The sequence below is a fragment of the Callorhinus ursinus genome, unplaced genomic scaffold (assembly GCF_003265705.2).
Source record: "Callorhinus ursinus isolate GAN/ISIS: 27379988/994484 unplaced genomic scaffold, GSC_fseal_2.0 scaffold6, whole genome shotgun sequence".
Taxonomy (NCBI): Eukaryota; Metazoa; Chordata; class Mammalia; order Carnivora; family Otariidae; genus Callorhinus; species Callorhinus ursinus.
In genome coordinates, this window is record NW_027397068.1 from 63557226 (window position 1) to 63584386 (window position 27161).

The 27161-nt window shown below is 42.3% G+C and overlaps 1 protein-coding gene across 5 annotated transcripts in view; it reads left to right on the forward strand.

Moving 5' to 3' along the window:
* Positions 1 to 27161, forward strand: part of UST (uronyl 2-sulfotransferase) — a 303044-nt gene that overhangs the window by 266665 nt on the left and 9218 nt on the right. The window contains exon 8 of one of the 5 annotated variants that reach the window (XM_073894063.1): positions 15968 to 16486. The exons of 3 other annotated variants lie outside the window; for them this stretch is intronic. In XM_073894063.1, coding sequence (XP_073750164.1) covers positions 15968 to 16110 — 143 coding nt within the window. In that variant the 3' untranslated portion in view covers positions 16111 to 16486. Of the gene's footprint in view, positions 1 to 15967; positions 16487 to 27161 lie in introns of those variants that run through there. One more of the 5 variants, XM_073894065.1, reaches the window with a different exon arrangement.

Sequence of the window (27161 nt, forward strand, 5' to 3'; positions counted from 1 at the left end):
TATGTGCTTTATTATGTTTTCCTCTCTTAATTTTCATCTCTTCTACTTTTTCCCTTTGGAAGAGTTCCTCATTTTGTATTCCATTCATTCTACTGAATTTTCTTTTTTCCAAGAACTCTTTAATCTTCTCTTTTCTTCTTATATAGTATCTTGTTCTTGTTAATTGGATGCAACATCGCCCTAAACCTCTGAAAATTACAGAGTTTTGTTTTTTTTTTTTAATGTTTTCACCTATTCCCTGCCTTGTCTCTATTTGCTCTAGGTTCCTTCTGATCAAAACATGATCAGTTGGGCCTCTCTTTTTTGGTCTGAAGGCCTTCTTCTGGTAATCTTTGTCAGAATTTATATTTAAGGGTGAAGCACTAAAGAGCTCATTGAAAAGTGTTACACAACAAGGGAGGCTTATCAACTAGTGGACTCCGCTTGGGCTGATCAAATAGTAATAGAAATTTTGCTGGGAAAACATTTGTTAGTAATTGTAGGTCTTTTTTCTCTGGAATTTGTTCTGTTTCCCCACTGAAGAATTCTCTGAACATCTGCTTGGGGGATGGGAGGTGAGGTGGGGTAAGAGAGTGGGGTGAACATCTGGTGGCTGATGTGGGAACAGGAGCTGAAGGTCTACACTCCATGCAACATCCATTTCATTGTTCTTATATTAGCCCGTGCCTCTCCCTTCTCTCCTCTGGGTTAGCAAATGAGTCTGGAGCCTCTGCCCAAACTCTCTGGAGACGAATCCCAAGATTCCCTGGGCGATGGGGAACTCCCCCTAGAGAAGGAGCGACAATCACTGTAAGATACCTGACTGCAAATCTGAGGCCCAGCTGCTTCATACCCAGACTGCCCACCTCATGTCCAGCTTCCCCATCTGGGACGCCTGGTGCCACCACGCTGTCTGTCAGAGATAAAGCAGGGAGAGCTCGTCTGTCTCCACTGTGACACTTCAGACATGCTTCCCGTGCTCTGCCACGTCGAATGTCCTCTGCCATCTGCTTTCATCTTCCAGCAAGTGGTTGAGATCTGTTTTCCACTGACATCCTTCTCCAGTTCCGACATCCTTCTCCAGAGCTCCTTGTGATCTTGCGTTCTTTTATAAAATAATTACCCTCTTCTGCCATTTTCGATTTTCAAAGGAGAAGAGTTGAAGGCAGGTAATTAGCCTACTACCGTTGCTGAGACTGTTCTAACTACCTGAACTGTAAGATCCTGTTACCGGTTTAGTGTTTACAGCTTTTGGTGAGGTACATTACACCCATTTCTTTCTTGTGCTGTCTGCGTAGCCACCACGGGAGTTGGACCATAGCGCTGCCTTCGTCATCTGTATCTTGGGATTATAGTCCTGGTGGGATTCCTAAAGCAAAACAAACAAAGGAAAACAAGACCTCTTCGTGGTAATTTATTAATTAAACTCCATGGGGTTTTTATTGAACGATGTTGCTATGATGAAGCTCCAAGCTATTGTTTTAAATATGCCCTTGAAGACAAATCAAGGCCATATTGGAGATCACTTTGAGATGAGAAAGAAAGTAAATTCCAAGAACTGATTACAAAAAAAAAAAAAAAGACACTCCCATCATCAGAGGCAGAGTGCACGACCACCCAAAGATCGCGTTCTGTGGAACTTGGTGGAAACAGGTGTCTCTGTTTCGTGTGCTGTCATGTGTCACTTTGGGGGGAAGCGTCTCCTATGACTTATGCAAGGAGGCTGGCAAAGGCATCGGGGCGGGAGAGTGGAGGCCCTCAGTTGGTGAACGCTGTCAGTCAGCTAACGTCCCGAAGAAAAGCGACCATTGAGGGGTTTCTCGGCAGCAGCTGCTTTAGGAGCGGTAGCCACAGCTCATATAACAAATGTTTCAGGATGAATGCAAACAAAAGCCAGCTCTGAAATTCCAGCCACGCCATGTCCAAGCCAGTTCAAAATCGTATAACCACTCCGTTCGAGTTTTTCCCCCTCTCTAAATGCATTCCATATGAGCCGTGGTGTGGGACTGCTGGGTTCGCCTGCATTCACTCAGAAAGCTGTTTTTAAAGCCCAGACTGAAAGGAAAGTCAGTCAGTGGGAAAACAAACTCAAAGAAAACACTGGGACTCAGGTGTGGGAGGTGCGTTTGTCTTCCCCAGCCAGGCATGCCCCCCGGAATGGGGCTGGAGGCTGGGAATCAGTTAACCGCCCTCCTCAGCGGCCTGGGAGCAGGACCAGGCTCCAGCGGGGCCCCGGGCTCTGCAGTGGCCTTGGCCATGGCCAACCACTGTTCCTCAAAATGTGGTCCGAGGACCGGTGCCAGTCCTCAAGCTGCTTGCTCCCAGCTCCTGATGAAATAAGGGCAGGAATTGAGAGTAAGCCTTTAGAAACTTGTATGTTAATGGGGCATGGCTGTGATCACTTTCTAAAATCTCTCTCTTAGGATCATTGATGAAAGCATTGATCTGAAATGGATGCTGGGGGGATAAATCAGAAATTGTTTGAGAAACACTGCTGCCAATTCTCCTACTGGCTTGGGTTACCAGTTGGAAGGTCATCCAGTCAACAAGACCCCACCTAAGGCATTTGAGGTCTGTGAAGTGCCATGATTCTTCCATAAGGTTTTGCCTTCTTGGCTTCAAAGCTCTAACTGCTGCCCCATAGCAATGGCCAAACACCCAAACTCAAAGAGGTGTGCTACGTTGAAAATCTGCCTTCCTAAAGCTGGAAGCTTTTTGACCTTAAAACCTTTAAAAGTGGCAATACACCTTAGGATAACACTTTTACAGTCAGGAAAGTATTTTGGATTTATGTTGGCTCACCTTGCCCTTACAACTCTACCAGGTAGTGTTTTGGGTTGAATTATGTCCCCTAACAAGATATGTTGAAGTCCTAACCTGAAATCTGTGGAGGCGGCCTTATTTGAAAATGGGGTCTCTGCAGATACAATCACATTAAGATGTGGTCCTACCAGATTAGGGAGGACCCTAAATCCAATGGTGTTCTTATCAGGAAAGAGAGATCCAGACCCAGGGAAGAAGGCCACATGAGGATGGAGGCAGAGACAGCAGCTTTGCTGTCACAGCCAAGGACCACCAAGGATTGTCAGTAGGGACGGCTGGAAACTAGAAAGAGCAGGAAACAGTCTTCCAAGGGAGCATGGCCCTGTGACTCTTTGATTTCAGACTTCTATCCTCCCAAATGGTGAGAGAATATATTTCTGTTGTCTTAAGCCATCCAGTTTATGGTAATATTATGGCCGGCCTAGGAAGCTAGGTGCAAATCCTCCTCATCCCCATTTCCAGATGAAGGTCTGGAGACTCAGTGATAGTAAGATCTGCCCATGTTCAGAGCAGTATGGATTTGAACAAACGTGAGCACTGTCCTCTGCAGATTGTCTCTCTTTGTTGGATGAAGAAACTGGGGAAAAAAGAAATATCCAACATTTGGGAGAAAGTTGAATAAGTGACTTTGCAACACTACAGTGAAATATCATGAGGCGATTGGAATTTTATTTGGAAGAATTGTTAATGAAAAATAGAAAAACAATGAAAAATCAGACACAATATTATATTTATATGATACATATTTATACATGTTTATACTACACACACACACACACACACATACAATATGCTTAGAAGAACAAACTGGAAGGAAAAAGACACCAACAGATTAGCAGTTGTTAGTTGTACTTTTGGATTCTGGATAGCTTTTATTTTCTCCTTTGACTTTGGCGCCTGGTCTACATTTCCTGTAATAAACATAGATTTGGGGTGGCCACAGTGTATTACAGTCTGGCCACGTCCGGGCACATTGCCGTGTGCTCTCTGTGCATATTGCTATCATCAGAGCGGGACTACCAGCTAGGTATTAAAGCTAGAGGAGAAGAGACGTCCAGAGAGTCAGAGGACTGTATCTGAGGTCTCATGGCTGGCGGAGAGGCGGAGCCCATCAGACTCCAAACCTTGTGCACTTTCCACCACACTTTGTGGCCTCCACTCAGAAAAAAAGAGGAGAGTGGGAAGGGGGGACAGTTAAGCAGTGATGAAGCAAGAAGAAACTGTCACTGTGGCTCCTTTGGGCAGGGCTCACGCATCCTCAGGCTTTTGTGTGAAATAGAGGTGTCATCCTTTCTGCCACTTAGCTCAGCATGGGCTGCTTGAAGGCAGAGACCATGACGCTACCTTCCTAATGCCCCGTGACACCGGCTGTAGAACACTTCAGAATGCTTTCTTTCTTTTTTTTTTTTTTAAGTTTATTTATTTATTTATTTATTTATTTAAGTCATCTCTACACCCAACCTGGAACTCGAACTCAAGACCCTGAGATAAAGAGTCACGTGCTCTTCCAACTGAGCCAGCCAGGCGCACCTAGAACGTTTTTCATCACATACCTGCCTGGCTCTCTTTCTCCTATCCTTCCCTCCTTTGAGACCACCCCCCCAACCTGGCAGAGTTTGGGGGAGACCATGTATAAAGCACAGTTATTCACCAAGTGTTTCTGGGACAAATGCCTGGAAGTGCCTACCCAGGTGACCAGATGTCTGCTCCCTCCAATCCGCAAATCCAAAGGCCAGGGAGGGCATGAAAAAAGCTTTGACCCTGTTCTCTTTTTCATGTAGCCTTCCACCTTTCCGACTCAAGTAACTCAAACCTTAGTTATAACATATTTAAGTCACTTTTTATAGACTATTGAAACCTAGTTTTATTCCATTCATATATCACACAGTTTCGTCATAGAATTTTAACCCTCATCTGTGCAATTCTTTGTTTCCATTATTTTGAACTCATGTTTGTTTGTATTTTTTCTTGAAAAGTATCTCCAGATACTAGCAGATACGCATTGTAAAAGTAAAATCTTTTTTATGTAGTTCAGTATGTGAAAAACCTTTGGTTCGGGCTGTTCTCTGGCATGCATCCCTGTTAGGAGGGCACACCATTCCTCTGGAGGCTAATGAACTCATTTCCATGGCATGGCTTTTTTAAGGGCTCAGAAGCATGCTAGTAAAGACTCCCAAGGCGACCTCTTACCAGATTCTGTTTTCATGATCTGTGTTCCCTATGTCAGCTGTCTTACTCATAGGCTGCAGTAGAGACACTTTTTTTGGCTCTGTGAATGAATGATGCGCCATGCTTCTCCTCGCCCTGAGATAGTCTGATAATTCACATAAGAGCCTGGGTGGTTATCAGTTGTACAAAAGTAATCAAACATAAGGAAAGCCCATCAGTCCCAGGAAGGAAATTTCCTGATAGGGAGAGGCAACTGGGTCACTTACTTAGCAAACAGATAATCACACTTGCTGTGGGCCGGGCAGCATGTTTGAGCACCTTATAAATAATTAACCCAATTCATAGGCATGGGACTTGTCTCCGTGGCTGAGTGCCTCCCTCCCTCGGGGCCTCCCGCTTACCACTGCTGGCCTCTATGCTCCCCTCCAGGAGGGTTCCCCTCCAGCTGGTTCAGTTATGTGTGAAGGAAGTTTTCCTCTTAGACCTTCAGCCCAGTGAGCTAGATCTCGAACGTCTTGCGGGAGAGCAGAGGGAGAGGCACAGAGATAGGTGCAGAAATCTGGATAATTTGGTTTACAAGCTCTAACTGGCATTCTGAGGTTCATAGTCAAGGGGTGTACCTGCCTTGTGTCCCCTAGTCCATATTCCTTGCTCTTCTGGGGAGTGTCTCCCCTCTTCCCAGGGAGCTTCCACTGCGATAGCCTTCAGTTTAGTCATGTGGACGCTTTCCACAATGATGGAGAGATTACTGACGATGGTCTCTGGTCATTGTGAAAGACACGCACCATTGTTTGGATGCCTGTTCAGTGTTTGTTTCCCCTTGCCCCATAACCAGAAACCCGAGTCACTCTCTCAGTCATGCTTTGCCCATGACCAGAATGAACCATCCTTACTTGAGTAAATGAAGTCTCTCGTCTGCATCCTTCAATCCATCTTTCTAGTTAGATTTCTCCCACTCTGTGCCTCTCTCTAGACTTGCGGTATTCCTATACACCGTTCCCACACCCTAAGCTGCCTTCCCCACGCTAAGAGCACTTGGCACCTGAGCCATCCCCTCCCCAGATGAGGCTACCATGTGGCCCACTCTTGCAAAGAGCTAATAGATAATTTTAGAAGTATGAAGGTATTCATAGCGGACAGTGACAAAATTTATCCTGCCCAGGGAAATTTCTAATAATCATGATAGTAACATCTAAAACAGTGCTTTACACATTGTGAGTATCCACTAAAATTTGGTCAAATTAGTATGATGGGCATTTTGTAAGCATTTTATGTGGACTTCCTAATTTAATTCTCAGGACAACCTAATGACATAGGTACTTTTATTATTTCCATTTTACAGCTGAGTAAACTAAAGCTTAAAGAGGTATATATGACACATCACTATTTTATAAAGAAATTCCTTAGAAAAAGAATCATTTTAGACACTTTTTATTGTATGTGTACTGCAAATGATTTTAAAGAACATTTTAGCAGAAAATACGTTGTTTTATGTATAAATTTGATGCACCAGAAATATAGGGAAGTGATGTGAACTTCTGTTGCTCATTAAGCCAGTTCATTACCTTGCATCTTTGGCACTTCCTTCTGCTTATCACAATAGCAGTGAGGACATAGGGTAAAATCTTGGCTGTCTTGGGGTATGGTAATATACTCTTAACCCAGTAGCCTGCCTTAGGATTTGGACCCAGCCATAACCAATACATAGACCTGTGGTCTAATGGTCTAATGGAGTCCTCCATTAGGAGGATTAGGATTTGGACCCAGCCATAACCAATACATAGAGCTGTGGTCTAATGGTCTAGTGGGGTCCTCCTGAGACTAAGTCACTGTCTCCCAAAACCCTCCCTTCCAATGGCTGGTCTCCGGGAGAGCCTGTCTACTGACAACATGCCTGTCCAGCTGGACTCTGAACCCTCCCACAGCAGAGTAAGCCCCCTGGGTGTGAGCCTTGACACAGATAGGCCTGATTTGATGGAGATCGACCAAGAGGACTGTTGAGCTGGCTCTCAGTCAAAAGAACTGACCCAGTGGACTGAGGTTGGCCGTCTTCTATAGAGCCAGAATATAGAGCTGACGCTCCAAATGGTGATGAAGTCTTGTGTTTGTTCAGGGTGATTTTTGGCTCTACCATACTTCTAGATTTCCACATTATAACATAGGATATTGTTTGCCTAAGTATAATAGGGCATGTGAGTTGGTTCCTGGCATTGACCATGGAAGATTAGCTTACTTTCACCAACCCAGAATCAGCCTCCATGGCTATCAAGAAAGACCACACAACTCCCAGAGTGTCTATAAGTAGATACCAAACCACATGTGTTATTAGTCTTGATTTTAGACCATATTATTATTAACTTTGCTTTGGTTGAAAGTGGGCCCCATCATATTGTTAAAATAGACTTTCACAGCCTTTAAGTGACTAGAGTACGTCACTTTTAAGATGTTTTTCTAAAAGAAAATGTTAAATCCCAAATACATTTTTGGCTGAATAGTTGGTTTTAATGGTCCAGAGTCAAAAACTGTAACTTAATTCCTCATAAAACTTAAATCAATTTCACGAGGGTTCTGCTAAACAGTTCCCTCTGTTCAGCCCGCGATTTCTACTAGTTCCTACCCTTAAGAAATATTAGCATATTCTTCTAAAACACCAATGTTTTTTCCATTAAAAAAAAAAACTCTATTGTCCATATCTGGCTCCTGTTGACATACGGTAGCTTATTTGTGGCCTCAATTATGGTATTGTGGTTATCGTCTCCCCTTCTCTCACTCCCTTTTTCCTTAGTATCATCGAGGAAACAGCCTTTAAATACGATTTGTATCTGTCATTTCCTACGTTTTCACATTTTGCTCGCCGAAGGTGATGAGAGTGGGTGGGAGTGTTATTTAGACTTCTCCCTCCATAGGTGGAACTTGGTATTCAGCATGACTGGTGCCATCAGTGTCTCGTTCAGCCATGGGGTTTATTGGTGAAATGGCGTCTGCTACATGCCTGTGGCACCAGCTTAATACCACCAGAGACAAGAATGCTGGGCCTCGCCGAAAGGCGGTGAGGCATCTGGAGAACTCCGAAGAAAGATCCAAGTCGTTTTCAAGTTTGCTTCATAATGTCCTCAATAGTCTAACGTTTTGGGCACAAATAGTCAAAACGTCTTCCAGTAACACGTGCTTTGGATATCAGATTAATGCAGGGCAGGAAACACTTGTGAAAAGGAATCCACCCAAATGAAAAAGGCCAATCTGCCAGCATCAAAGTCTTAGTGTTCTGTTTTGTTTTGTTTTGTTTTACAAAATGGAAAAAAAAAAAAAAGGCTTTTACCCCGTGGTGAGTACGCATTGCTGAAATAATCACTCTCACCAACAGTGTGTCGTCAGGTTTTGTAAGCTGATAAGCACCATTCCTTTTTAGGGATGGAACTAATCTGGGACTGTTTTCTGATTCTGAGAGAGTTAAGAGTTCTGAGGTTGCATCCCAGGGCAGAGTCTTGAGGTCAAGTGTGAATGTGTGGACAGGCTTTTCTGGCTGTTGAGGGATGTCATTTGCTGTTTGGGGATCAGAAACCTGTGTATTTGAAATCCATCTTTTTTTATGAAACTCGTTTCTTTGGGGGGGTGCTCCTATGTTCCTTATTTTTCCATAAGTTTCCCTTCATTTTTTAAATAAATTTCACAGTTTACTAAAGACACAGTACTACAGAGAAATAGAGGGAAGAGATTGATTTTGTCCACAAACTCAACTCAGTGTAGCAAATATTTTTGAGCACCTGCTATGTGCCTGGCCCTGCTAGGTGCAGGAAGCATTCACCAGCAAGTGCTCCTTGATGTGTGTGACAGTCCCCAGGGGCACTGTTGGACACACTGACTGTCTGGACAGCATGATAGGAGGGGCCTGCATGGGAAGCCCCAGATGATTCCAGTGCAGTGGTGCCCCCTCAGACCTTGAGCAGCTCTCCTAGGATTGAAAGACAGAGCTTAACATTGACCACAATCTCTGAGAGAAGACAGTAGGGTCTTCAGAAACAAGGTGATTCCTGGATCTCTGCTTTTTAAAAAAAAAAAAAAATTACCTTTGTGGGATTTCAGGTCTTTATTTGAAAGGAAACAGGTGACTTTATAGCTCCACCGTTTTGCCAGTCACTCAAGTTTGAATGTCTGAAGTCCTTTTTCAGTTATCACTAAAAAGAACCATCCCCCAGCAAATCTGCTTGGGAGCATTATGGAAATCCTCCCAGCTTACCAGAGAGCACAGATACCAGATTGCTGGGTGCCAGGCATGCGCCTCTCAATTACCATTGTTTCCTGTAGGCCACGGTCAAGAAATAGTCAACAGAGAATTGGAAAGAGATCTTCCTCTTAAATCCATAGAGAGCTCTAACGTAACTTAGAATGTGTGTTGGCCTGGAGTGCGTCCTTACAACCCTATTTATGCAGACTGGAGTTTTACTTGGTGGACAAAACCCACGATGAGCAGTGGTGGCCCTATCCTGGAGGTTGACAAGAGTAGGCTTGGAGACTTCTTTTGGTTGGGATTGTCCAGGCCACACACAGCTGGTGTTCCAGCTTGGCCCCTTAGCCAGTTTACTGGCTGGGGCCTTGGGCCACCATGCCCTTTAGCAGGCTGAGGGGTTAGCTGAGCCTCTGGGGGCCTGGTTTACTCCACCTCCTCCTTGACAGTCTAGTAGGAGCCAAATACTCTTTCACAAATGCTCCTCCTATTAGCAAGGTTTTCTCTTTTCCTGAGATGAGAAAGCAGTCTCAGTCCACAGGTTACGGTCATGGGCTTTGGAGCCAATAGACTTGGTTCTGAAATCAGCCTGGATTCATAGCAGCTGTTTGACCCCGGGCAAGTTCCTTAACCTCTCTGAGCTTCCGTTTCCTCATCTGAAAGAGGAGGATGAGACCCTCACAGAGCTGTTCAGAGGATTCATGGAGATTATGTACTTGTGCACACGCTGACAGTTTCCAAGGCACTTTTCTGTCATCTCATCTGATTCCTCATTTTCAGTGACTTGAATGGCAGGATTTGTAGCCAGTGTTCGTGCTAGTCTGGTCTTTGAGTTGCAAAGCAAACACCAAAACAACTGTTTCAAAGTGTGTTTGTCCTAGTGCCGAGTTCCAGTATTCCCGGGCAGGATGCGAAGTGGTGTGTGGCATGAGGTCTCGGCTGGCTTCAGCTTTTCTTGTGGTGGGGAGACTGTCCATGTAGTGCCTCCTGATCTGGGCAGTCTGACCTTGGAAGTGTCTCTGTTTGGAGTGAAGGAGGATTTATTTTCCCTCTGCATTATTTTGAAAATCACCTTGGAAGTCAAGAGTTAGAGTTGTTTTCTAATGCAAATGTTGAGGTCACATGAAGTTGACTGACCACATCCTGTGGCAGAGTCTCACTTTGCTCTTCTAGTTTATTTTTAATATAAACCAAGAGTAAAAATGCATACACACCCCATCTCAGATGCAAACTGAAGCCAGGCATTGTTTCCACATATCTGTGAAATGTAGTGAGTAAGGTAATGGGAAAAAAAAATGGTGCTAATACTTAGTCATAGTATTAGTATTACTAGTACTACTAGTAGTTGCTAATGCCACATGAACACTGGGTCTTTAAGAAGAGTTAGAGTACGGGGGCGCCTGGGTGGCTCAGTGGTTGAGCATCCGACTTTTGATTTTGGCTCAGATCATGATCTCAGGGTCCTGGGATTGAGGCCCAAATGTGGCTCCACGCTCAGCATAGAGTCTACTTGAGATTCTCTCTCTCCCCCTTCCTCTGTCCCTCCCCCTGCTCTATGAATGAATGAATGAATGAATGAATAAATAAATAAATAAATAAATAAAATCTTTAAAAAAAAAGAAGAGTTAGAGTATATACAGGACTGTGCTGTGATCACAGCACATATCTCTTTCATGTGCTAGAACTTGGATTTCTAACACAAAGGTTCATTAGTGAAAGTCATGAAAACACATTTTAATAACCATTTAATGGAGCATTTCAAAATGTAAAAATTCTCTTGGCTTTCTGAAATCAAATCTTTTGTGCTGTCCACCCCTAGGCCATTTTGTGTAGCATGTTCTAATTGAGCTCAGGATTTTTCATCAATAGTTCTAGCCCTGGAGAGACCCCTAGTAGAGTTTCTTCTTGAAATGTGGGCACCAAACTTGATTTAGGGAACATCCACCTGCACAGAAATGCAAAGCAAGAGGGCAAAACATGTTCATGTATGACAATGTGGAATATTGTAAAAATGCCATTTTTCTCAAATTAGCTTATAATTTAAAGAAAACTTGTTTTAACTTAAAGGAATCCTCCAACTCATCTGGAAAAATGAACATGTGAGATGGCCCATGATGTTTTTTAAAGAAGTGAGGAGAGGTTTGCCCTACAGGATTCAAAAATATGACAAAGCTCTTGATTTTAATATAATGATGTAAAAGGCATAAGCTCAGAGAGCCATGTCAGTAGAACAGAACCAGGTGCTAATGTAAAAAGTGATGCTCTATATGCTAAAGATCATTATGAAGGAAGAGTAAATCAAGGTGTGAAATAGTTGGCTAAATGTTTAGGAAAAAAAAGAATCTCATGTAATACCATGGGCCTTAAGAAATTGCCAAATGGCCTAAAGAGTTCATTTTTTTTTTTTAGTGAAAACAAAAGAAATAAAAGAAAATATAGGTGACCATTTTGCAATGATAGTTTTGATAAGAATTTACTGAGTGTAAAAGCAATAAAACACATACAGTAGTTCCCCCACACACACACCCTTTATCCATAGAGATACATTCTAAGACCCCCCGTGGATGCCTGAAACCATGGATAGTACCAAACCCTCTATGTACTATGGTTTTTTTCTTATACATATGTACCTATGACAAAGGTTAATTTATAAATTAAGCACAGTAAGAGGTTAACAACAAGAACTAATAATAAAATAGAACAAATATATCAGTATGCTATAACAAAAGTTAGGTAAATGTGGTCTCTCTCTCATAATATCTTATTGTATTGCACTCACCCTTCCTCTTTTGATGATGTGAGCTGATAAGATAGGCGCCTATGTAATGAGATGTAGTGAGGGGAATGGTGTAGGCATCGTGATATGCAGCATTAAGCTGCTGTTGATCTTCTGATGATATGTCAGGAGGATCATCTGCTTCTGGACCTTGCTTAACCCAGGTTATTGAAACCATAGAAAGTGAAACCATAGGAAAAGAAGGGACTACAGTACACATACAGAAAGAATACAGACTATGTAGTCTTAACTAAAACTTTGCAGTAAGCATGTTTAAGACATACACAAGTGGACAAAAATATTTGGGACAATGAAGATGTATGGTTGATATTTTATCATTAATCTCTAAAGAATTTGTATAAATCCATAAGAAAAACACCAACAGAGAAAAAATGGAGAAAAAGAAATACAAATAGCCAATAAAAATATATTTAAAAATAAGCCCACACTCACTGATAATCTAGAAAATGCACATTACAATAAGAACTTATTTTCTATTAAATTATTGTTATCTGTTAAATGGACAAACAGTAAGCAATGTGAGAGTCCCTGGTGATGGAGAGAGTGCAGAAAAATGGCCTTTTAGGAGATTCCCCATTAGGGAGGCAAACTGGTATAACCTGAGGTAAAGAGTAATGCATAGAATGCCTGTAATGATCACCTATATGGAGAGCCTTCCGAATGTCATAGCCAGTGGACTGGTAGAAATGTCCTTTATCTTGACTGTGGCAGTGGTTTTGCATGTATAGAGAGGTGTCAAAACTCACTAAATTTTATGCTTTAAACGGATGTGTTTATTAAATCCAAGTCATTCGCTGATTTCTTGATATGGAAAAATATTCACAGCCTTTGATCCAGTCATTCTCATTCTAGAAAAAGAAAAGCAGGTGGGTGCATCCAAACTATTGTAAGGACATTCTTCACAGTACCGTTTACAATTGTAAATCAAAAATGGACTTTAAAAAAAGTAGGACAATGATTAAATACACTTGGGTGCAGGCCATTGAAGGCTATCACACACCTAACTATTAAAACCATGCCTGTAAGAACATTTAATGACATAATGATTGCTCAAAATATGACGGGACATGAAATGGAAGGAGAAGAGCACAACAAGTAGTATTAAAACATGATACTTATTTTATTAGAAAAACTCTGTAAGCGCAGGAATAAAATTAAATAGAAATATCTCAAAGTGTTTGTGGTCATTGGCCATATCTCTGGGTCGTGGAATTACTAGTGATTGTTTTCAAATTTCTTTTCCAGCTTTTATATAATAAGCATTTTAAATTTGGGGAAAGGATTATGAATTGTGGGAAAACCATTGACTACACAGGATACACGGGACATGTGAAAGAGGGAGCCCTCTAGAGCCCTGGGGCGTCACAGCGCCCCACAGGACTGCGGTCCTCTCGCCCCTGCTTTGCTGCAGACACAGCGGCACTGACAGATGCGGGGTAAATAAAGAACATCATTCTCTAGGGGGCAGCATAGATTCAGGCAGCTGGAATCCAGGGCCTAGCTTTCTGTCACTTCACCAAGCCTCTCTCCCTCAAGACTTCCAACCCCTTCTCAGCAACTCTCCTTTGGATTTTATCAAACTGTCTGCCAAATTCTAGCCAGTGGTCCTTTAAAAAAATCCCTTGGTTACACACACGCGCACGCACACACACACACAGCCCTTTCTGGGTACGTATTAGAGCTGTGAAGTTGTGTGACGGTTTCTAGTCCTGAAATACAAAAATGCCATGACTTGCATTTAACTCTTTAATGGTCCTGAAATTTTTATCTCACCCGACGAACTGCGATGTAAACACCATATCGGATATCGGTAGGAATTGGCTTCCTAGGCCTGAATCCTTGACCCCCTGGAGGTAACCAGGCAGATGCATGAAGGGGGCTCACAGATCCTTTCTATGAAATGTTTGCAGCCCGGGGTAGTCAAACCAGATGTGAACTCTGCAGCTGTTTTCATGTCAGGGACTGAGATTTAATATGCATCCCTTCTTCGTCTTTAGTACTGATGGCACCTGATGAACCCTTCCTGCCGTGGTATCTTGAGTCATTGATTTATTAAGTTTGGTAGGTGTGGACGTTCCACATTCGGCTTCACCTCCCTACATTCCCTAGCGTGATTCTCAGGGAATGTTCAAATGACATTTGCCTATTTATTTTCCCTTTTGACCGACGAGGATCCTTTCTGAGAGGCAGACACCAGCATTATTCAGGAGTGCAGTTTAGACTTTGCTGATATTTTTCAATACAGTATATTTTTAAAACTCCTTCAAAAGTAAGTAGCAAAAATACAAGCCACAGGCTTTTCTTTGGAAATGTACTCACCGTAACTATCACGTCCCTGGTTGGTGTCAATTGATCCTGATTCTTTTTTTATGAAAGGAATGATTAATTGTACGAAAATGTTGAGCGTCAGGAGATGTGGGAGAATGGAATGTGATGGTGAATTGATATGCCTTTTCTCCCGTTTGACTGATTATTGTGTGACTATTTGACTGTCTCTTCTTAATTCTTTTGCACCTTGTTTAGAGTGTTTGCGAAAGCCCACATGCGAAGACTAGTTAAGGAGCCAGAGCCCAGGTGGTGGCTGTGCAGGTGGTTCAGCCAGGCCCAGGTGGTGGCTGGGCCAGAAGGCACAAGCGACCCAAAGCCTGGGCACAGCAGGTGGCTGCAGTGCGGAGACAGATCAGGAGGGCGGCCCAGGGACAGGTGCTGGTGTTGGGGGGTGAGTGTGAGAGTGAAGGCCACAGCCCGACACAGACCAGAAGTCTCCTTGGTGGGATACAGATCCCACATTGAGCTATACGTCTTCCACAGCCATATTCTCAGGGAAACACCCACGTTCAAGAATAGAGAACTCCAGGGCGCCTGGGTGGCTCAGATGGTTAAGCGTCTGCCTTCGGCTCAGGTCATGATCCCAGGGTCCTGGGATCGAGTCCCGCATCGGGCTCCCTGCTCCTTGGGAGCCTGCTTCTCCCTCTGCCTCTCTCTCTCTCTCTCTCTCTCTGTCTCTCATGAATAAATAAATAAAATCTTTAAAAAAAAATAAAAAATAAATAAATAAAATTGGTCTTGAAATAAATGTTAAAAAAAAAAAAAGAATAGAGAACTCCAAAACCACCGTCAGCCACATGGTTGTAAGCCGTGTGGGGGATTCAGGGGCCAGAAATATCTAGAAAGTCAGGCAGTACCTCTGTAACCCCCAGGGGGTACTTCACCAAGTGGTTAGTATTCTGTAAAAAAAGGGGGGGTAGGGGAGCCAATACAGAAGAGGGAAAGACCAGGGAATGGGTCTGATTTTCCTAACAGAGGGTGCTGGGTACTGTTGGGTCTTTTGACACAATCTGAAATTGATCCTTTGTGTATTTCATCATTTAGTTAAATAGCATGTCATGCCAGAAGAAAGTGAGTCTGCATTGGTTTGGGTCAAATTACATAACCCTGGGAACAGGGCCGAGAATTAGACAGCACTACTCCTCATCTTGCAGGGTCATGCTTTGTTATTTCCATCTCTGCCCTTTCATGGTACTTCCCTAAACTGCCCATCTATGATGGTAGTGATGGGTTGGGGAGAGTTTCTTGCAAAACTTTACCTTTTTTTTTTCTTTTTTTTTTAAGTATTATGAATTACTTTCTGAAAGTTCATACTGGCCCAGCCCAGGTAAAATGCAACAGAACAAAAAAGGGATAGACAAGAAATAGTCCTACCCAAGGGGAACTTTGGGGAGAGAAAAATTCATGAAACATCCTAAATATGTTTTTGACATTTAAAGCATCATATAATCAATTCTAGATTGTGTGTTATTAGTAAGCAAGATGCACTTTGAGAAATTTGTAAAGTTAGTGACATGTAGGTGGGGAAAGTCTATCTATAAATGTGCATGAATCCTGCACAGGATATGAATCTTTATTTTCACTGGATGATCGGTTCTTAAACTTTAGAAGGAGCATAGCGTCTTGAAGTCTTTTTTTTTTTTTAGATTTTATTTATTTATTTGACAGAGAGAAACACAGCGAGAGAGGGAACAGAAGCAGCGGGAGTGGGAGAGGGAGAAACAGGCCTCCTGCCGAGCAGGGAGCCCAACGCGGGGCTCCATCCCAGGACCCTGGGATCATGACCTGAGCCGAAGGCAGACGCTTAACGACTGAGCCACCCAGGCGCCCCAGCTTCTTGAAGTCTTGATGTCTGTAATTGCAGGAAGTATAATTTATCCACTAAATTTCAATTAAATTTAAACTTACATTCTTTTGTTTCAATTAAGAAGATAAGCATTTTTCATTTGAGTGGAAGAATACTGATGTCCGAAGAGAACAGATTTTGAGAAAAAAAATAATGACAATAATAATAATAGAAATTGTTGTAATGGTTAACATTTAGTGGGAATTTATTGTGTCCCAGATATTTTTTAAGCCCTTTAGATGTATCATTTCCTTTAAACCTAATAACAACAGCCTTATGAGGTAGATACTGTTACTTCGCCCATTTCACAAATAAGGAAACTGACAAATTAGAACAGATTCCTAATGTTCCAAGGCCACTAAGCTGGTCGTTGGCAGAGCCAGCACTCAAACTCAGGCCTGGGTTTTTAATATCTCTTGCTCTTAACCACTCTACTGTGTCTGCATCTAAGGAGCAAAAATAAAAAATATAAAGATCTGAGATGGGGCAGTTAAGAAAAGCTACGATTCTAACAGATTTCATTTTGCTAACTTCTCAAGAACCCAATGTTTCTGGAAAGCTTAGAAATTCTGTTGAGATGATGTTCATTGCTATTCTAGATACATTACTTTGTTTCATTTTTTTCTGGGGGAAAGACTTGAATAGTTGCAATCACTAAAATTGACTGCTTTAATAAAGTGCTTGCAAAGACTCAATCTGGTTAACAGTAAAGCCATTTGTTTCAGCCATGGCAACAACTTTGGCTTTCATAAGGATTTAATGAATCGGGGAATGGAATTTAAGAAAACAAACAATCCAGGGAAAACCGCTTATTTTTCTAAAACAGCAAAACAAAAATGGGGAACCATTCCAGTCCAGTTGCTGCCAATGTTTGTTGGAGTCTTAAAAATTCTTAGAATATGTGATTTATCATATAGAACAAAAAGGTGATTAATGAGCACTTCTTTAAAAAGCTTTTTGGGATCCTATCACTGTTATTTTAATTGTTTAGATAGAAAAATATTCTGTGGTGTGTTTGCAGTCAAAATTATAGTGAGTTGACATTCAGTAACATTTATTTTTAAAGTTGTCTATTAAAATATATATTCTACCAGAAATAAATATGATCACCAGGTAAGTGAAGCCTATTTAATATTAATTCAGTCTTGTTAGTCTGTTCAAAAGAATTACTGGCTTTCAAATATTCTTACAAAGCCCTTTGTTACTTATGAATATCATTGAGCTATGATTAAAGGTTGTGAATATCGGTAAGCTGGAGAACATCTTATGCCAATGTTCAGGGCCATATTTTTTTTCTCTTAAAATTCTAGCATTCTGACTATTTGCTCTGTTGCCTTTGTGCCTATAGACCCAAGCTCATCTGTGGGGGTTTTCCATGACAGTTATGGAAATGACAATTCATTACCTGCTGTTATAAGGTAGAAGCTTGGAAATCAACTGATTTCAGCATTTGACAGTATATGTCAACTTATTAATGGTATGTAGGAAAAAATAGCCATTCATATGTCTATTCAATGAGGAGATGCACTAATGGATGAAATTATATGGAACTGGAGACTAATTTCTTCATAAACATTCTAAGCGCATAGAAAGAATTATGTGCTCAGTTGCAACCATTAACAAAGAATTGGATCTAAACACCTCAGGAAATGCACAGAAGGCATGATGTCTAAAAGTCTTTGGGAATCACTGGTGTACTATTGCTTCAAGGCAAGCTGTGAGTGAAAAAAGTGCAAAAATTGGGACTTATATCTAGTGTCCATTTTGGACAGTCGGTCATGGTGTCCAGAAACGCAAGCACAGGGACTGTCAGCCTGAGCCTAGTGGTGATCACTGCCATGGACTTGAGAGAGGGAATGCTGGCTTGCCTGTCAGGATCCATCACCTGTGCCCAGGGCTCTGGCAAAATTTGAGAGCAGGAATGACTCCCTGTCCTCTTCTCACCCCATCCCCACTACGCTCAGCAGCTCCCCACCGTCTACTGCTTTGGACGTCGTGGGATAAAAATGGAAGGAGAGAAAGACAAGTTCTCAAACTCCAGAAGGTTTTATAATGTTCAGAAAAGGAGGGTGGGATTAAATCTCCCCCCAAAAAGAGCCAAAGAGCTTTCACTAGCCTCCAATTCTTCATTTTATTGTCACTAGTAAAACCCAAGAAGTGACGATTGAGTTAAATGGCATTAAATTAGAATTTAATCTTTTTTGGTAGAAATGGTGTAAATGTTTTCAAGGGGGACACGTTAGTTCCTATTAGCATGTTTCACAACCTTTGATATTCAACCGCATTACCTCCTTGAGCTCAGAGCGCCTTGAGGTCATATAAACACTAGCATGGTCTTTACAATCTCTTGAAATTCCAGGTGCCACGTACATCTTACACGCTGCGGTCAGAGGGGACACCAGTACTTAATGGGAAAGCTAATAATTGCGTTCGGGTCTTCTTTTTAAAACCTGCGTCTTTCAGTGGCATTTAGTAGATTCATTTTGTAATCTAAGGAAGGAAGTTGGCCAGTAAAATAAGAGAAAGGTGAAATGGATCCGTGGAGCTAGCCAAGACTTGAAATAACGTTATTTCATATTATTCTTATTTCACGTACATTATCCAATGGGTCAGAAATTGTCACTGGTTTTTTCATTTTTCCAAAGAGAATTGGCGGGGAAGGAGGAACATTTTAAAACTGAACCAGGCCTCCTAATTCCTCTGTCTGAGAACCCACAGCCCACACAGAAATTCAAGAGATGTGTTTAGTGAGGGAACTCAGTCCCTCAGCCTCTGAGCTATAAGGATTGCAGACAGTCCAGCCAGGAGGTTACCTCAGCATAGACCGAGTAAATAAATCATTTGGTAAAAGCCATTAGAGAGTAAAGGTTAATGGAAAGTCATAAATCAACCAGCCTGTCTATGTATGGTTTTGCTAGAATGTAGGAGTAATCCGAAAGTTTTCAAATATTTCCTTAACTGTGTATGATTTGAAGAAGAGGACTATGACATAATGAACCAGTTTCTGTTATTATATCAAAATGAGATGAAAACACAGTATAGATTTAATGCCAATTCGCTTATGCAATTTTACACAGTTAGGTTGTTGTTTTTAGAACATCATGAAACCTCATTTCATGGCCCTATAAAACTAGAATGTAATGGCTTACAGCTTTTCCGTTTGTTGATTTTTCTCCTTCAAACATCTTTGATTTTCCATCCTTCGAACAAATTTTTAAAGGACGTCTTGAGTGTCATGCAAATGATCCTGTTCTCCTTCCCCTTCCCTCACCTGTCTTTAAAGCCATTTCTGAAGTGAACCCATCCTGACGGAACCTCATGATACCTATGAGCGCATTTTTAAAAACCATTAGTACCTCTTCCTTGGCCGCTTCTAATTTCCAGCTTGGCCTTTCCCACAGTGGTAGATTGTTTCTTTTTAGTACCACCCCCCCACCCCACCGCCACTTTATCCAAGAGGAAGGGCTGGTGTGCAGCTACACAATGTCAGGTTCCTGTGGCATCAGAAGTTTCCTGGCAATTGTCCTCTCCCTTCCAACCAACATCACAGATTTCTGCCTTTTCTCTCAGCTGTGGGCCATGGAAGCTCAACTCAAGGCGTCGCCCCCAACCACCTTCATTTAGAGCTGCTGTTGATCTAACACCTACCCCATGTCAACATTCCTCCCTTTTCTTCTTTCATAGATCAGAAGAAAGAGCTTAAGAAAGAGCTTAATTTTTCTCATCAGAAAGAGCTTACATTTCTCTTCCTCCTTAATAAAAACACCCCTCCCCCAAAAGGCCATTAACCACTTAAATATCTTCTCTTAGAAACGTGTAGCTTCTATTGCCCGCCATCTTTTATGGGCAAGTTCCAGTGATAAACACAAGTTTGTACCACAACCGAATCTTTCAAAAACATATTAAAAAAAAATTATGTTGTTCTTGCCAGATTACATTTGTAAACTTTAATATGTCTGGAACCTTTATACAGTATTTCAGTGTTCATATCAAACATTTGCCACTGTTCTTTAAAGCAGTAGCCAGGGCACCCAAGCATTTCCCCCTGCAGATGGCCTTGGTATCTACTGGTATGAGCCCATCAATTTCAGACTTCCTTTAATTGAACAAATGGACCCCCCCCCCGTGCAAATGGACAGGTTATGGTTTCATCTTCTTGTTCTTCCTTAGGGTTTTGCTTCAAGCAAAAGGCACTGGGGTGAGTCTATAGATACACACCCTGTCTTATTGAGCATGCAAGTTGAAAGCCTGAAATCCAACAGGGAGAGAAGGAAGAACCAGGACTGTTCATTTACATCTTCCCAGGACCTGACCCTACCAGTGTGCTATAGATCGCCCAGATGAAGTCAACTTGATTTCAAAATAACATTGCAAACTTTCCCAGTGGAATTGACAGCATCCTTGGAACTTCATTTCACACTTTCCTGACTTGGGAATGGTTATTTTGAGTAGCACCTCTTAGTAACCTGCCTTTTTAATGCCTGGGCAAGAGGTTAAATATCTCACTTATCTACGTGTTTGGCCTCCATGAACAGCTACTTCATTCAGAGCCCCTTCAAGGGTTTATCGAAATCTCACCATGTTTGACATTCCAGAGAAAACATCCAGATTGCCGGTGATAGGGACTCACCTTGGCTTTACTCATCAGGGCTGATCATCATGATACATACAATGTCAAAACAACCATAAGGAAATAGACTATATTCCCTTAAAGATAATGTATCTAGAGTGAACAATACAAAGGGAAAAAAAACTAGGTACTGTGGTAGCCCCATATGAGTTCCCAGTTCATAGAATCCCAAGAATGAGCAATAATTTAATCACCATCATTATAGACATCACGTGGTATAATTTACCAAGCATTTCTTGCACATTAAATGTTTTACAAGCAACTATATTCCCGTATGAAGCCCTGTGTATTTTAAGACTTAGTAAGTTAGGTTACGGTTAGATTAGTGTCAGGTAACATCAAAGAAAACGTCTTAAAGTTTAGGAAATTGCATTACATGAATTTCAGGATCTCTGACAAAAGAAAGTGAATCATGTCTTAAAGCTGTCAGAATTGAAACCCATATCAAGCTATGAGAAGAAAGTTCATCACCCCCTATCGAAAGCTGCCATTTATGTGAGGGAGATAAGAAAAAAGACACATGATCACTTACGAGCAAGTTTGTTTATCTCATATTATTTAGAGTCATAGAAACTAAAAAAACAACTCAATTATCTAACAGTAGCAAAACAGTTATATGACCTGGAAGGCACTGCAAAATATGACTTGGAATGATTAATGCCATAGGCAAATGCTTATGATCAGTTAAATTTTAAAAGAATATAAAATTCAATAAACAGTATAGCAAAGATCCATGTTACACTACACATACATAAATAAGAAAAAGATTAAAAGGAAATACATTACTATAGTAATAAATGTGGCTTAATTTAAAGCCATTTTATCTTTTTAATCTTTTTCCAAAAAATTTACCCTCTATTATTTGCATATGTGTGTATGTACATATAAGGTAAGTGTGTGTGTATATATTTATGTACATCATAGCCAGAAAGAAAATGAATTTTTAAGTTGTAAGTTCTAAGAATTAAGTTTAAAGCTAAAAGCATATAAAGTCCTCAGGAACTTTATGATAACCCTATACATTACCAGATAGGTAGCTTGATCTGTATGAAACATAGGAGTTTCTCTTAATGTTCTTTGTTCAAGTAAGTCCATTTGATCAGGAGATCCTCATCACTCCCCATGACATGATTCCAAATAAAGTAACAAAAGTATGAAAAGTAACAAAAGTGCATTTCCCCATAATTTCAAATAAAAAATGCATTTGCGATGAAGAAATGCGTTTTATTAATAATACTGTAGTAAGTCTTCCAATAAGGTGTTTTTAAGTAGATATTTTCAAATATCTTGGTTCAAGTTTTGCTGTGAAAATAAGCCCTCTGTTATTGCCATTCTCATGCCCAAGGCAGTATTTGAATGGCCAAGTGCTCTGTTGGGGAAAGCGTGCCTGTGATACTAAGGTTGTATGCACTTTCAAAGAAATAGATCGGCTTTTTGACCGTTTGGGTCATGATGCCAAAGTTGGGGAGAAAAGAAATGGGAGTAAATGGTCCTCTGCCCAGTGAACCAGGGCAGCAAGGAGAGTGGGGAGCCAAAGCCAGCAGACCCCAGTGGGCACTGAGGCAGCCCCCAGGCAGGATTACTCAACAGCACATGCATGTCTAGGCATTCTGACGCGTCTTCCAGTTATGACATGGTTCCTTCCAAGCTTTAGGACCTGAGTGGTTGGACAGCTCCTGCAACCAAATCAGCTGGGGTACTAATAAAGAATGCAGGTTCCAAGGGCCCCATCTCTGCAGGTGTCGGGCTGCCCAGGTGATTCATTACATATGTTTGTCCAGCCAAGTATTCACTTGGCTCAACAGAAGGACACAAAGGTAGCCCTCAACGCCCAGCCCTTTTTGGTCCAGCCCCCCCCCCTTTCCTCCCTCCTCTTATGGATGGAATTTTCAGATTGGGCAATTGTCAGAGGACTGTACATCTGTTTCTCTCTTTATTGTTTACTCTCCCTCCTGGAGGAGAGAGCCTGTGTTTCCGGCAGTTAGCGGTTCTCCTGTTCCCTGGAATCCGGCTTGGTGCCTAGGAGGCGCTTCAGGAGGGTTTTGATGAGCCAAGGCACGCCGGGTAAGAAAATGACGAGTACCACTCCCGCCCCCTCCCCAACCCCCACCCCCAGATTCTGAAGATACGTAGTGTGGAGTTGGAACACCCAGGCAAAAAACCTGGAAACCCCTCCGATGGGCCACCCTCACCTCAAGATTTGATGAGGTTAGAACCCGACCATGCAATGTTTCCGTAAAAACATGCCTCCTTGCAGGGTTGGCCGTGGCCATTTTCCTTCCCAAAGGGGGCCGGTGCCCTGGCTTCTGTGGGCCCTTGTGACCCACCCCACGCAGGCCAATTCCTCTTTCTTCCTGGTTCCCTTGGTGGTGCTCCTGCTTCCAAAAGTCAAAGCAAATTGGAAGCATTAAAAAGGATTCATTTTCTTTCATCAAAGGGGCCTAGCACTTTCAGGCATTTAAAAAAAAAAAAAAAGTTACTCATTTAACTTCCCCCTGGCTCCATAGAGAAAAGGTGCTCTTGAAATTCAGAGTGAGCTCAATTTCTTTTTCAATTAATTATATTTCCAGATCTAAAAACAAGATTGTAAAAAAGAACAAGAAAAAGGGGGGGGGAATCCCTCTGTTTACTTTACCAACCCCAAGCGCCGAGTCAGCCATGAAGTGCTTTTTGTTCTTTTCTCCTCTAATTGCCATACCTCCAAGAAGCTGGTCTTAACATGCCATCGATCATCCGCAGGGCACATCAAACGCCGGCTGGCTCAGCCCTGCGCAGCGCTGCTCACGCAGAGACACACATTCATTTCCGGGGGAGGCAGCGGGCAGGGAGGGCCGCTCCTGTTTGAACGGTGTGGCCTCCCTGTAGAACTCCCAGACAGAGTTTACTCTATCTGTGACAAACATCATGTTCACGTGGTTTCGAGAGCAGCCGGCTCGAGGGGAGGCTCTGCAGCAGTGGCCCTGGGATGTGCGCACACCCTGCTGTCCCCCACACTCCCCAGTACCCCAGCTCACTGCACCTGACCGTGGCCTTCATCATACCTGTCACCTGAGAATGCACGCCTCAGCCCTTGTGTGCTGGACGTTTCTGAATGTCATCTAACCTGAGATTAGGAAACCACACGTTTTTTAGACAGAGGGCTGCTTCTAACAGCAGGGCCTCTGGGTTGATTTCCCCTCAACTCCCCCGAAGCTGAAGAGCTGATGCCTATGTTTTGATGATGCTTATTTGGGTTTTTTTTGTTGTTGTTGTTGTTGTTGTTTTCCAGTGGTAAAATTTGGCCCCACTTTGGTTGTTACTCAACTTGTATGCATTTCTTGCACATAATCTCTGCTGGACCAGGTTCAAACAGGGCCAGATTGATGGGCAAAGGGGGCTTTGGTCGGTGTAGAGTGTGCGTTCCCTTAGATCAAGGGAACACCAGCTTAACATCAGAACAGACTGCAAGCCTGTGGTGAGGTTTGGTTATTTTGCATATGGTTAACCATCTTGGAGGTCATAAAGTGAGGCCTCTGTCCTCCAGTGCAGCAGCTGGGTTTACACAGTATTTCCAGATTGTTTATTTTGGCCCAGAGCCAGGGCTACATCATTTTTCCATTATGCCTGTTTGACAGATGAAGAGAGGTGGGAAGAGGGACTTCAGGGGGCAGGTCTGTGATTTCCTTTTTATTTACGAGAGTTCTGAAGATTTTGAACCAGTCCAAACTTAATGTCAAGGCAATGGAGGTAGAGAGAGCCACTACTTTTGCAGAAAGGTCCAGATCTCAGGCAGTCAAGCAAAATCCGTTCACGACCTCAGCTTGAGGCCGTGTTAGGGGCATTGTGCCTGCCACTGCTCAATCTTGCATTCAGATGGGCTACTAGTAAATGATATTTATCATCACGTTCAAAAGTTAAACTCCCAATATTTGCTTAGGAGGAACAGTGAGTTGGGAAACTGAGCCTTAATGCCTTCACTGGTATATGTGTTCTGCGTGCACGGATGAGATTGGTGCTAAGTGAGGGTGCGTGTCCAAAGGCGCTATAGAACTTTTCCTTTGCAGTCCTTTCCCTGAGACACCAGCTTTCCCGGGATCCTCCCCACGGCCTGCCCTACATTCTTCCACCAGGGAGCATTCAAGAGTGGTCAAAGAGCCCCCGTTCAGATTACATCCACAGCAAAGCCCTTGGAACTTGGGTCAAGTGCATGGGATCTGAATGAACATTTTACTTCTAAGTGAAATGTTTTCTTTTGCAAATGGAGAAATATTTGATACATGAAAAGTACCAAAAATGATGGCAAACTGAGTAATTGCACAGCGTTAATATAGCAAAATTAGGTCACATAGATGTCTTGTTGCTTCAATAGTGTTTGGGTTTCTTTACTTAGTGGCTGTAGTAAATAATACATGTGACATATATTCATTAGCTACAAGGTTGTGACATATATTATTATATGTTCCTACATAGGTATTTATGTTTGTGGCCGATGTCCCTTATCATAGTATTTCTTAAGCTTCACTAAGTATATGTAAGCCATCTGTCACCATAATATAGCGTTCTCCAATAAAGTGGCTAAGAAAAACATATACCACTACCTCTCCAGAGCACCCTATGATGGCAAACCCCTGTATCAGCCCATCCTAAAGAAATCTGATTTCTAGAAATGGAAAGTTTGCTCATGAAGGGCCCTCAACTAAGGAAAGAATTTAACAAAAACAACACTGGTACAGTCAAGACCAAAATCGCCCTTTGGGTTAATCCAGTCCTACAGATGGATTTAACATACAGCTTTCAAATCAACAAACGTTTATTGACAGTCGTTATATGCCAGGCATGGAGCTGGGTGCTGGGGAGCTAAAAATGAAAAAGATACAGTCTCTTTCAGTCTGCAAACATTTCTGCTGGCTTGCAAGTTTTTCACCAGATCCTCCCAGACTTACCAAAGCTTAGACTTAGAACACTCAAGCCCTTATTTTCAACCCATCCCCTTAATGCCAGAATACACACAGGGCAAGAAGTGGGTGGTTATAGATTTCCCCTCAATTTGGAAATTAACAGCCAGTGATGTAGCAGAAAGGCACTGGGCTGGGAATCAGAAAGCCTGCTTTCTAGTCTCAGGACAGTCACTTACTGGTCAGACAAACTTGAGCAAGTTTTGTGACCTCTCAAGCCCTCAGGATCTGTAGGTAAAATGGGTTGCTCTGAGGGCTGTGTGAGGTGATGAGAGGCCACGGGAAAACACACGAATCTACGGAGCTCTATGCAAAGAAGGGCATGCTATTCTGATGAGCTGTGGGGAGACAGTGAAGTAGGGGAAGGTTTGAGCTGTTTATACCACTATCTATAAAGCTTTAATAATGTAGAGAGCTCACTCAACTCAGCCATCTCCCTACTGACTTCAGTATCGTCTTGGGTTTTTTTTTCTCTACTGGCATTGGATGACCAACTATAAATGTTTGTGTTATCGGGAGTCAGCAGTATAAAAAGGACCCCCCTTCAGGGTCATAGTGACTCTGTAGGGTCTCTACTACCACTCCTCAGGGAGAGTAGAGTCTGGGAGCCTAGAGAAGTCTGTGGTGACTTTGGACATGTCTATAAGGAAAACCAATCTTTATTCTGCTATTGAAATGAAAAGGTCAGAGGTTGGTTTTTGTTGGTTCGTTGGTTGGTTGGTTGGTTGGCTGATTTTCCCTTCTGATTATTTCACAGCTCAAAACCAATGCCTACTTTGAGGAAATCTTCTGCAATTATGAAAACAATGAAGGGGAGTGTTTGGCCACTCCCTAAAAATAAATAAGAAAAATGGGGAAAAAAAATCAAAAACATCCTGAAACCACAGCTTCTTGTTGCCAATACGTATTGATTAATTAAACTACAGGAGCAGAAAAACATGACTTGGCCAGCGCTATCATTCCAAAAAGGCAACTGGACTGCAAAGCTAAACACAAAATTATAGACCCCAGTGAGAGATGAAGAATCCCAGATGTGAGAGTAGGCTGCTTCCTCCTAAGGACCCAGCATTCATGGTCTCTTGGGCATTTTCTATTAAGAACATTCAGATATTGCCTTTGTTCCCACTTGGCTATGACCGCACCTCACAGGCACAACCAAGTCTTCTTTGGTTCTGACAACACCCTTTTCCTTCTGTTAGCTTCTTTCACTCCCTCAATGAGCAGGGATACAGGGTGCTGTGTGTCCCTAGGTGCTGAGCTGTGGAAGTACAAAGGTAGATGAGGGCCACACCTCTCCTGGGCACTCTCAGCATAACAAGCTCCATTAGGAGAACAGCTAGATGAAATGGTGGGGATGTTAGGGGGAAAAAATCCAGGGAACATTTTTTAGAAGTTTCATAGTGCCTCAGAGGCCTCCTAAGAGTTTTCCG